The sequence below is a fragment of the Macrobrachium rosenbergii genome, chromosome 31 (assembly GCF_040412425.1).
Source record: "Macrobrachium rosenbergii isolate ZJJX-2024 chromosome 31, ASM4041242v1, whole genome shotgun sequence".
NCBI classification, from domain to species: domain Eukaryota; kingdom Metazoa; phylum Arthropoda; class Malacostraca; order Decapoda; family Palaemonidae; genus Macrobrachium; species Macrobrachium rosenbergii.
The window spans coordinates 28,865,399-28,878,615 of NC_089771.1; the positions used below are offsets into that span (position 1 = coordinate 28,865,399).

The 13,217-nt window shown below is 34.8% G+C and overlaps 1 protein-coding gene across 5 annotated transcripts in view; it reads right to left on the reverse strand.

Moving 5' to 3' along the window:
• Synj (synaptojanin) overlaps nt 1-13,015 on the reverse strand; it is a 38,095-nt gene extending 25,080 nt beyond the window's left edge. The window contains exons 1-3 of one of the 5 annotated variants that reach the window (XM_067132558.1): nt 12,683-12,853; nt 10,057-10,146; nt 704-718 (exon numbers count right to left, since the gene is read on the reverse strand). In XM_067132558.1, the coding sequence (XP_066988659.1) occupies nt 704-718; nt 10,057-10,146; nt 12,683-12,806 (229 nt within the window). In that variant the 5' untranslated portion in view covers nt 12,807-12,853. Of the gene's footprint in view, nt 1-703; nt 719-10,056; nt 10,147-12,682 lie in introns of all 5 variants that reach the window. The other 4 variants (XM_067132561.1, XM_067132562.1, XM_067132563.1 and 1 more) reach the window with 4 other exon arrangements.
• Between the last annotated feature and the right edge of the window lie 202 nt (nt 13,016-13,217).

A 13,217-nucleotide genomic window follows, 5' to 3' on the forward strand; every position in this document is an offset into this window, starting at 1 on the left:
ATAATTAATTAGCTATTTTAAATTACAGTATACTGTAATACCTCTAACTTCTTTATTGCTTTCATTTATTTCCTCGTCAGTTCCATCATCTATTACTTAAATCATCAATACGTATGAAAAGGTTAGAGTAATTTGCAGCAACATGCAGAACTGTAGTAAAGTATACACCGGCTTCAATCAGCAATAAGTCATCCAGGCAACAGGCTACAGTTTGCACGTGCCTTAAGATACCTTCCATATAACATTTAATACTTGAAATTAAGACAAAAATTACATTAAAACCAAAAAATATACATGTACCGTATATACCGTACATCCAAAAAAAATCAACCACCAAACTATATAAAAAAAAATACATTTTGCTACAGTAATAGTTATAATTTCTACCAATTTTACTATACTAATCATCATCTATTTTTTCACAAAGTGAAAGAAACATTCTAAAATATATAAGAATCTTATAGTCAAACTCTAATCAAATTTACAATGCTATATACAACTGAAGCTTTTCAACAACAGGAGGAAGAATAAAAAAGATTAAGGATGGTTTGTCAATCATATTTTAACAGGATTAACTTCCTACTGACTTAAAAAATTTTAAAAAAGGACATTAGTACATCATGTGAGCTTAGCTATTCACCATTATTAACTTATAAAGCTAACAGATTCTACCATGTTCCCTTCTTTGAATTATAAGCCTTACCTTCCCATGATATCCCTTGAAGCACAGGAAAGTAAGAGGTGAATTAGATACTTTATTTGAACAAGAGCAGTAAATTAATATACACATACAGAATTACATAATTATTTACACTTACAATACACAACAGCAGTTCATCACTCTATTATGCCTTTTCTGCAAGTTCCGAGGTACCAGAATTCAAGTAAATTTGCCATGGCAAGGGGATTTACAAAATGTGGAACGTTGTGGAAAATAAAAGACAGCAAATTCCAAACCAGTGCAATGCCACACTTCAATAAGCTTTCAAACATAGCATCGCACAGAAATGCATCCTAATATAAGAATAAATCCATTTTCTTAACTATATATTTTACAGATTACTGTAGTGTTCCTTAAATCACTCAAAAATTCTTACTCGGGCAACAAACACGAGTTAATTTTTTGGGAATGGAATTCTTTTTTTTTTTTTATAAAAACCCATTACAGTACTCATAAATAACCCCTAATCATGGCCTTTAAACTGTCTAGATGCTACCGTACTTATGAAATAAAAGGAAGATGACAGCCCCCACAGTGCAGGCACAGTTGGATATCCAGAGATCCCTACCAGCAATCAAGGTCAGTATTCATGTGCCGCAAGAAAAGTGAAGTCATATGGCATAGACTTATAAGTACTGTATGGGGTGGCTTACCTAAAAAAAATCCTTGATTTTAACAACCACCTCACAAAAAATCTATTACTTATTTTTAGCCAGAAAAATATGAATTAGCTATAGTACAAACAGCTAGTAGTGTCATCCTAGGAATGAACCAAGTGCTCTCTATTGTGACACATGAATACTGTATGCGCATGCACAGTGATAAGTACAACTGACTATTTATTTCAGAGGAATTGTAGCATCCAAGGACAGGATGATCACAGAGGGATTATTTATTAAGTAAAAGGCTGTTGTGAAACAAAGCTACGGATATAACTGTGCTCAACAGAGTTTAACGTTTGAGGTTTCTTGTTTTACTTGGAACCTATGAAAAACGTACTTATTACCTTTTTACCATTCCTTAAACTAAACTGACCTTCTTTCATATATCTATGGCACCAATTAATTTACCTATCTGAGGGATCGCTCTCCTCCAAAAGATTAACAATCAAACACATTAAGGCAACCTAACTTCATAAAAATCCCTTATCAAAATGGCAGGGAATATTCAGGTTTTACAACCATATTGCCCCAGTTATTTTTAAAAAGGAAGATGACACTTCCCAAAAAACATAGTGAAATCAGTCCTACACCATCCAGTCAACAAGACTATACACATCAACTGCAGAACTTTGAACACTTTGGCTGTGAAAGGATGAATACTGTATAATCTCATTCCCAGCGTACTGTTATTAAATGTAACTAAATGACAACCCTTGTGTGTGAAAGTTTTCAGAACACACTTCAGACGTTATATCCAGCCCTCACATTGTGGCAGTCTGAGTAGTCTAGACACGCAAAGCCTCATGAAGTATCCCTGTTCACCAGAACATCAGTAACATGATACAATATGATCTAAAAGAAGAGGGGCATCCATGCAAACTCAAATAGGTCAGTCATCGGCTTCATCCTCCCTCTAACAGCAAAGACATTTCGAACACTGATCTCAGATAAACTATTATTTCTACCAAAAATGGCCAAAAATTATTCTTTCTTAATAGGTATTCATTCTGCAGTGTCTCTTCCTCTGCTTGGGTGACATAAAACTAAACATATCTGGACTCACACACACACAACACACCTTGTTCCTACAGCTAAAACCAAAAATTATTAAGATAACTCTTGATACACACATTTGCTGCGCATGTGCTATTATAAGCATAACCACCTCTATCGAATCATAATGTAAGGAGAAGGGAGTACAGATAAGATTAGCAAATATCAAGATCCAAAGCAAGAGTGAAAAAAAATATTTTCTACACATTCAAAAACATGCAAAAAATTTTTATGAAAGATAAAAAGGTACACTGTACAGTATTTTACATATCTATTATTACATCTTGAAAATTTTTTATGTTAAGCATGCTGTGAATAGTGTGATACACTCCTCTAAGCCAAATATCAAGAAAGTATCATCATGTTTATATACCACAGGTTGAAAAGCTGAATCTACAGAAACTTCAGTCAAGGCTAGTTCTGAATACAAAATACCTCTTCAGTAATATCCCAAAACGTAAGCATCCCAAATGAATTACTGATTTTACCTATGCTGACAGAAAACCACTTAAAAGTTTAGTACGGAAATCTTTGCATGTATGGATGACCGCTGTACTTATTTTCAATGTTTATATGAGCTTCCACAAACAAATCTGGTTATCTAGCTACCTATAAAAAGCAAACACTTGTTTTAATGTTATATCAACACCAATTTCTTCCCCAATTTTAATGCTTAACATGAAAATAGCTGGTTGGTAATGGAAAAAATACACAAATAAAAGGACAATAAAAGACAAAACTCAAAATAGCATGATACAGCCACTCAACAATTAACAGAGAAGTCACAAAGGAGGAGAAAAAAAAATTGTTTAAAGTACGCATGCATGAGCTGCTCTCGAGAACGTACATGTTGATGTTTTGATGCAAACTCAATTCAGTGTGTCTCTTGTTACCGTAAACAAGCAACACTCATCTCAGTGGCTTGGCAGTGTAAGTTTCAGTATTAATCTGTATTTGGATGTAAATATACCTGTGTTGTCAGATATGACAGTACTGTACCAGAAAGTTATGCTATCCTACAGTATTTAATTTTTTTCGTTTGTTTACTACTTGAAGAATAAATTACCAGTGTATGTAGAGGAAAACTTGGAAATTATACCTCTTTAAAAAATTAATTCTGAGAGTACATGACAACAACATGAAGTACCACATTAAATACCATTTATGTTAGTATATATTTCCAGAGAATAACAACCATTCGGCTAATATGCTATACAGCGTACAGTATAAAGTATTTGAAAAGGAAGACACATTTTCCTAACCATTTGTTTGTGATAGTATGATCACATTCTTTAAATGCAGCCTAAATTATTTAGCGTTTTCCAGTATTACTAACTTTTAAACATCAGAGTTAATTTTGGACGTAGCCTGGATACTTGTACATACAGTAGTCCCAAAATGCAGGATCTATCTGCAATAGCATGCAGATTTTCTTAAAAGAAACCATATAAGTAAGTTGCTTAATGATAACAAATTCCCTTACCTTTATGCTGGATTAGTCATATATTTTAATATTCCTGTGCATAGACATCTTAACATGACAAGCTTCCTATCAGAAGTATGTTCACTACATGGAATAAAAAATTTCCCTCTATTAAAATTCCTATAAGTATAAAAGGAAAGATTGCAGCCGATGACAAGTGGTTTGTTTCTTACCCTAACCACTGACAAACATGAAGATATGGATAACAACATCAAAACATGAAAGGCAGATTCCTAGTCACCTTATGGTGGCCAGTGTAGTTTTTTATTTAACCTTGAAGAAGCAATCTTTGGCTTTGGCAATAATAACTTAACATATGTTCTGAGTCATGCAAATAATGCTATACACCTAAGTCTTTCTTTCTTACACTAGTAAAGCTATGATATTTAAGTATGGGCCATGACTTTATCTTCTAAAAGCTCTTTCTTCTTCTGTCAAAATCACCTCCAGAATTTTTGCACATCTGGCTTTTACCTGCCTCCAATTTAGGACACTAAAGCTCTCGTTCCCTCTGAAAAAAAAAGCAAATCTTTTTGCTTTTATTTTCCTTAAACTCATCCTTAAATTGTTTCACTGTGACTGTTCATGTTAATCAACCTTTTTCCAATCTTAAAATTTCTCTTAACATTTCAGTACAAAAAGTCTGCTTGGTGTTTAGGTCACCAAAAGTACGAAACAGCTAGACGCCTCCTGGTCAACCTCCTTGTCCAAATAGTTTGCCATCATTCCTCTTTTTAGCCTTATATCCTGAATACTTGGAACCCCCAAGGACAACATTACAGCAGCTTCATCACAAGAGAAATTAGCACTAGTGACCACACCAACAGACTCTCCCAGCACTCTGGTACCATTAAAGGGATATGAGACCAGTGTTTCTTGAAGAAGAGAAGGAATCACTCTTAGGAAATCCTGATGGATAACACTGAGAAAACTTCCAACAATCCCCACTCCTCTTTCATTAGTCTGAAGACCAAGAAGAAAGGAGATAGCAGCAAAAACAGACAGTAGCCCTAAGTACTCCTCTGGAGAGGTTGAAACAAACAGCCCACTTCAGAAGAAAAAAGAAAGTGAATGTCTTTCTTATAATAATGAATAATGTTCCTCTGGCATACAAACCTAGTCTTGCCGAAAAGACAGAAGTTAGTATCTTAAACACACAATTATAAAATTTTCATAGTATGGCAAAGCTGAAAAACTTTTATACATGAACTTGTAGAAGAAAGCGGACTGTTGAAACATGAGATACATCAAAAAGCTAATTTCATCACTCTAGTAACCAACAAACCAACCACAACAAAACCAATTGAAGTCCACGATCACAATGGTAACCGGGAGAAAAGTGGAGTTGACCGACAAGTGAATGGGCAGTTCCCCCACCCCTCACCCACTTGCCAAGAGTTAACTACCTTGTTTTCACACTTCAGTAAATGTCACTGAAGGATACAGTACTCCTAAGGGGGTTAGTACTAGTCTAGGAACAACATAGTTGTAGAATGAAACCTCTACTTCATGATAATCTCATTACTTTGGTGGTAAAATAACTATTCTTGGCTAGAAGCATACAATCGTAAATCAGTAAGCTTCCCTCCCTTCATGAAATGCACAAACCTAGCAAATATCAGCTTATAACATTAAATAAAGTCAAAAGGAACTTAATATGTTAAATTTACCCAAACTTTAATGACAAAAGGCCTTTTAGTTTGCCCTAAATACTGGTACTGTACGATCTATAACCTGAAAATATGTTTGCTGATTTTTACAACCCCAAAAAAAAGCTATGATCAAATGGGAAACAAAGTCAAATGAAGTACATTAAAAGAAGTTAATGATATGAAAATTTTCCACCCAACCACAGAGTCACTAAACCAAGTACACCTGTAATCTCTAAAGGTTGTTTATTCACTGGGAAAGATTAATGGTCATGATCAAACATACTGACAGGTACATCAAGGTTCACGTGTTACTATTGTTATCTAATGTTCCCTACCACATAAAGCAGTCTAAGGGTATTTGGAAAGAAAACACATTTTTCTCTTCTTTATCAATGTCACAGACAGGGGAATCTGAAAACAGTGAAAACACACGACAGGAAGAAAGTGCAAGGTATGTTGCTAAGAATTCCCATCCCAAATCTAAAGAGCAATTTGGGAGGGAAACTACAGTTTTGGTTTCATGAAAATTTGTATTCTTCAGTGAAAGGTAAGGTTACCGTAAAAGGCACCAAAATTAAAGCTAAGTACAATTACTCATCCTTAAATGAAGTGAATCAATAAAGTCATGAAATTTTTGAAGAGTATTAAGCAGAGGTTGGAAAGATAATCAGCCAATCATACAAGTAAAATTAGTATGCCCTATCACCACTCCCAGAGGTAGTGGGGGGCATAAGAGAAACGAATAGAGATATTCAAATTATGTGTATGCAGAGAAAAGTGCTTAAAAAGATTCTCAGGCAACTATAATTTCATTGAAGCTTTAGAAAATTTTCATTTTCAACATGCAAGACTAATATTCAGTCTATCCTGAACAATAATCAACTAACGACTACAGTGGTCATGAAAAAATCTTGCAATTGCAAAGAAAATCAACAGTACTGTATGTATTCAAATGGTTTTATTCTCTTTTCAAAATCCACTAAACTTGGATCACCCTACAATCCATAAAAAGGTAACATACAGTGTGATGGGGAAGTGTTTACGAACCTATATCCTAGACAAAAAAAATTTTTGCATATACAGTACTGCACATGAATTTCACTGCACATAACACTGCCTAAGCTGTAAAACGTGTCGATCATCATTTACTCCATAATCCCATCCCAAAAAACAAAAAATAAAAAGATTCACACACATCAAAAAATCCAGAAATAGATAGGATTTCAATCAACCTAGTTTACTTACATGAATAATCAATAGCGAACTCCATGACTGGAAAATGGATGGCTACCAAAAGATGATTCCAGTGTCAAAAGGTGACAGGGTGAGAATGATCGTGATAATCAGCAGCTTAAATATTTAAAAACTTGCTATTTACTCTTGTGAGTTCAAGCAACGTTGAATAGCACCACCTTGCTTGTTAGTTACAACATGATATTTTCTTAAATCTTTAAAGAGTTACATTAGAGAAAATGAAAGATGCTCATGCACTACCATTAATGATACTTAACTTCAAATCAGAGTAAAACATGGTTGTTAGTAATCAAAGCAGTTTTTTCCAAGGAAGTTAATTTTCTACCTCACATGACAGCTACTTGAAATACAATCAATCATTAAAGAATAGGAAAATACAACATACGTCCTAAAGCCTTTCTCCAGTCTTATTTCTTTATAAGTGAACCTATTTTTCCTTAACTCTTCGCCCTAGATATCACAGCTAACAGAGCATTCTCAAGCGAAACTATTCAAGTTAAAGAGTCTGACACATCAGTGAAATAGTAGAGAGGTCATTCCACTCAGCTCTCTCAACATGAAAAATAATACTGAATTTATATGCCAAAGTATTTTGGTTTCCAATGATTGACAATAACTTTCTTTTATGTCTCATATAAGAATCAAACAAATCAAAATTTCCGAAGATTCCAATGTATAAAGTAAATGGTGGTAATAAAATAAAAAAATGAATACCTGAACTATGTATTCCTTCATGTCTTTTACAGATAACACATCCCTTCAATGTATAATTTCATGAAAAGATGCCGACCAGTTGGGTACATATGTATTTCATCTGTAACGAGATGGACAGCAGTCATATGTAATGATTTTACTGGAGGTCAACTCAAGAGGATGAGCCTTCCATTCATAATGAGACAAAAGATATGAAGGACAACCTAATTCTTTGTTGTAAAAGCTGTAAATTACACATACTGTACTTAACACCTGAGCTCCTAGTAATCACCGCTACTTGATACACTATAACAGTGCTTTGGTATCAAATTTCATTAGCTTTCAACAAAGCAGTGTAGCCTTCTCAAGCAAATTTTGTGTCTTCATTGTGTATCTTTCCACACAAAGTCGTACAAAAATATACAAGTGTAATCCAAACCCACCTTTACCAAATGGCCTGAAATTTCCATGCACAATAACAGAGTAAATATTAACATTGTAGTGCTTCCAATTACTTCATTTATTTTTGCATACTATTTAAGACCTACAATATCACAATAATAAAACACAATAATAAAGGATAAAGCAAGCATTCTTGGACAATATCAACAAAACTACCATAATCAATAGTTATGTGCATCATTTCCCTGAAAGTGAGAGTCCTTATTCTACATAAATGTGCAAAATAAATGGAAACCAGGTAAAATGGTATGTTATATAAAAAAAATTAATTTTTGAGAAAAAACTGCCTTTGGATACAAATGAAGATATCAATGGAACTTACCTTAAATACACAGTAGTACATAACAGCACAGTGTAGTTTACACACACAAAAATACAATAATCTAAGCCCCGATACATATCAACTCACTAATGTCAAGACAATCTCATCTAACAAGCAAAAGCTGACACTCCTATACTATGTCAATAATCCTAGAGCCATAAAAGGTGTCTTACAAACCACAGCTTCTCCTGCAGCCTAGCGCTTTGTTCTTTTCACTCTCTTATTAAATCATCTAAACAGAATTTTACTGAAGCAACTATATGAGTATTATTCTTTCTTGTAAAATACCAACTTTTGGCACAATTACAATTTTTCCAATGGTAGAAATATTTCTTATGAAACAACCTTATGAATATTAACAAACAGTAAAGCACAGCAGATACAAATAATTATCGATGCATACCATTTATAGCATTGTTAAAAAACTGCAAATGAAGAGACTAAACTCAAAAGCAGTCAAAAAGAGTAGAACAAGATGGTCTGGTCATGTAGCCTAACCCAAAGGGATGAGAATTACATAATGAAAACAAGAGGCATGTTTGTATAGGGCACAAGAAACAGAGAAAACAGTCGAAAGGTACAAAGGTACGACAGGGACATGAAAAGTACTCGATAGATTATGGAAGCTTAAATTACCAAGAAAGAAATTCATAGTCAGGGAATTGGGCAAATGTTTCTTTAGGACATATGAAGGCAAAACTCTATGCATGAAGGAATACAGTATTCTCTTACTTCTACTCAGTCACCTCCATAAAAATAAGCAAGAGCAAAGAAATAAGGGTGAAAGATTAGTTACGAAGAGACGTTTAAGTGTACAATTATATGATCTCCATGTACCCTACCATATGTGACATTACCAAACAAATCTGGGTTGTATGTACATTTAATTCTCACACAGTATTTACAAGACATGCATTCATTTCCAGCAAAATATTTCCAGTTTTATAAAGTTGCACACTCAGATTGCTTTATGGTTTTTGAAGAACGTTTACAAGCTGGTGGGCAGATACTACATCAATGGGCATCCAAACTTTTTCTTTTCAATTCCCAAACTATGCCTTAATATATTTTTTAACTTTTCCAGTCCTTCAAATACATTACAATATCCAATTCAATGACCCTCTTGTTACTTGTGATAGAATACTAGACTTTTTTGTAAATTTTGAATATACCTTTCACCTGATCCTATGTTTTGTCTGAGGAAAATTGAAATCTAGTGTTTATGAAGTCAGGATGATCAAAGGTTTACCATCTCTAAATTTTATTAATTTTATTTGGGTGATACAATAAGATGGAAACTATGAATAGTATGAAAGAAATACAAAATCTAAAGAAAAACAATATTAAAGGAACACCTGAAAGTTATGCTTTTTTCATACAAATACGTATTACCAGAACTCTCCAATGTATACAGTACAGTAGTTCAGAAAAAGCATTGCACCTTTTTGGAGAATTTGGTTAACTTAAAGAAAGTAAAACTGCCGATAAAAAGAAACAAACTTGACTATTAAATACTTCTTTGATTTCCCACTGCTATCTCCCTATACTAAAACACATTAGAGCTAATAAATTAAAAAGTTTACCCTACACAACTCGCATCTAAACTGATAAGCACCACTAAACTGTTTATGTTACGGTGCATATACTTATGATATTCGACAAAACTTGAAGACCTTCCCTTATTTATTTACAGCAATATAAAACTAATGCTGAAAGCATAATGCAAACCCTGCACTCAATAAAACAAAACTTACGAGGGCAAACTTGGAGAACTCCAAGGCATCCGTATGCATCTAATAGTCGGCTGTAGTAATCCCCACGAATTGCATCCGTCTCTGGCTGAGCTGTGAAAAAAAAATTTTAATTGGAAAATAAGTATAAACAAATATTATTTGAAAATTTATTTCTCTAAAATCTTAGGCTGTTCACAAACTTTGATCTAATGGTTAACACCATGTAAGTTTCAGATATACACTATGTTAGGTTTTTAACTTCAATCTCCTTCAAACATATATATATATCATTATTAGGTATTTATAAAGATATTTTGATATTTCAAAACATACAAACTCAATTTTTAAATCTGTGTTATTCTTAACTGCAAATTCATTTTTGACAATCATATCCTGTCCATCAACAAAGTCTTGGAGTAATGGAATAGTGAAGCTCTCAAACCTTGACTGATGGACCCACAGGTTCTGAGTTTCTGTTGCAAATTCAGGAAAGAATGAGAATGAGGACTCATTCTCCCCTTCCTAATACATACTGGACATATTATGACAAGACTGTACCTCTTTGCCAACACTAAGGGCTGGCAAGAAGATGATCTTGAGAGTCAATTCTCTACCAGTAACATCATTCTGGGACTCTAATGGTGTCCAAGATACAATGGAGAACAAGAAACTTCTCATTCTGAGATCTAATTTCCTAGGTGGGCAAAACTGCATCAAGCTCCTTATTAGCATAACAAGCTCCCACAAGGATAAAAGGTACATGACCTTTAGCCTGAATACCTAGAAGGGGCAGATCGGTAGTCCTTATCACAGCAACAGATAGGAGCTTATCTTGGCAACGGAAGCCAAGATGTAGTGGCTGTGCTTTACTACATTTTTGGGAATTTTCTTTCATAATACAGTAATTTGCACCCTAACATTACAATGTTTAATACTACACAGTTGAGATTGTAAATTGTCACACCTATCAAAAACAGCTTACTGAATTTGGAGTTTTTCTGATAGTTTGTAAGTGATATTGATTATATACAAAACAAGTGACTTCAAATGGGCAAAAGGTCTCTTTAGATAGCCTAGTTTTTGGTGTGATTCTCATGAACTGACATTTACAGTAGTTGGAAATGGTTGGTAAACCCTTTTTTTATACCCCACAGCGTGAAACCACAATCTCAAGATTAGGATAAAAAAATGGCAAATTTTTATTTTACACCACAACCATTTTCCAAGTTGAAATGTGACTTTCCTGTGTCTTAGCATTTGTTTTGAATGTTTCTGGTGTTCATTTCAGTACCAAATTAGCACCAGTAGTTTTAGAGATACTGGCCCTATTTATAGCATGCAATTTTGGGGAACGACAGTAGAAATGGAATGGAATATGAAATTTAGGCCAAAGGCCAGCGATGGAACCTAAGAGGTCATTCAGCGCCGAAAAGGCAATTGAGAGTAAAACAGTTTTAATGATGTAACACAGAGAAAACCTCGCAGCTGCAATATGAAACAGTTGTTAAGATATGGTCGAAAGAAAGATGGAAGAAAGAGAATATGAACAGAGGTACAGCACAGTAAAAGGAATAAAAGGGGTTGCAGCTAGGGGCCGAAGGGACACTGCAAAGAACCGTCAGTAATGCCTACAGTGGATCACAAGAGGTACACTGGCGGCACTAACCCCCTACGCAAGGGACGACAATAAGGAAACGAGTTTTTGAGTGGGGAAAAATACTAAACAAATGAAATACAAGGATATACTCTAACCTAACCTGGCCTACGGGGCGAGGTTCATTACAGGGCTGTTATTGTTTTTTTGGCAATTTACAATCCAATGAGACACAACACTGAGTCCTACATTACATTATTTAATTGGGGTTAGGTTTGGATGCATCCCTGTGGGTTATTTACCAAAACTCCAATTTCTTACTGTGGTTCCCCATTATTGTAGAGGGGGGGGGGAGGAACTGTTCAATCTAACCATCCCACATCATTAAAAGTAAAATTTACAGCAATTCTGACTGGGGGTCAGTTAAGAACGACAGATACAAGTTCTGCCAACAAAGATAAACCAAACCTTTCCTACAGTGTCATGTCCTGACCCAGTCAAACCTTGCCTTCCTAACCTGAATTAGGGCACCATGCCCATACCTGGCTTAGGGGCCTGCACCCTCTGGACCCCCTAGGGTAACACTAATCATTTGAAACATGGACTTAACTTCTGCTCAGAGGTAGGCTAGTATAGCCTGCTCCAGTTATTGTACAAACTACCCCAAGGCTGTTTTCTTCCCTTGACGGAATAGCCATGTGTACCTACTGTAGTTATGACCTATAAACTTAAAATTGTATTGAGAATAACCAGTTAAAATGAACTAGCTTACGTTACCCTACAATACGGGCCTATACCAGGGTATAATGACCTAGCTTAGCCAGGCTTCGGATACTCCGTTCGTAAATTCCGGTAGATTTCTACAGACACCAGCCATTTAAAGAAAGCGGCCGTACGCAAAATTACACACGATAATTACAGTCAATTACGTAACATATGATATCTGGTTCACGATTACAGTAATTAAACTAAAGCCAGCCTAGGTCACCCAGGCAAAAATCGGCACCTTTACAAAGGTGAAAATCTACTTTTATCTACGGGAAATCTACTTACACAGAGTAGCAACCGTGCCAGCCTGGAATAACAGACTGTTTTTGGTCTTCTTGTTCTCAAGTAATACGGCGAAGTCGGCATTTTGATCTACTTTTTGGTAGACTCTCAGGTTTAGGGTGGCCATCGTCCTGGCACCATCGGAACTGTCAGTCAGTCAACAATGGCTTCCGAATGCTTTGACGTTAATTTGACATACCAACTTCTCTGAGATTTTGTTTTAATTTTCACATAAATATAACAAAAATAATCTAAATATTTTTATTTATTAATTTTTGTGACAATTTTGTGATAAGAACTACCTTCTGGAATGACAAATGTGTCCTTCAAGCAGACAAAGTCAAGGTCATTTGACTCATTCAAACATAAACTACGGCTGCGCGCAGACGGATTTCACTATACAATGTCAATGAAGTTAATACTATGGTGACCTATATATTTTTTTAAGCGAAAAGAATTTTTAATTAACATCGGTTAATAAAAACGACATTAAGTTTCTTAAGAAGCTTCAGTAAATTTAAAGTCCCTGTTTCTTGCT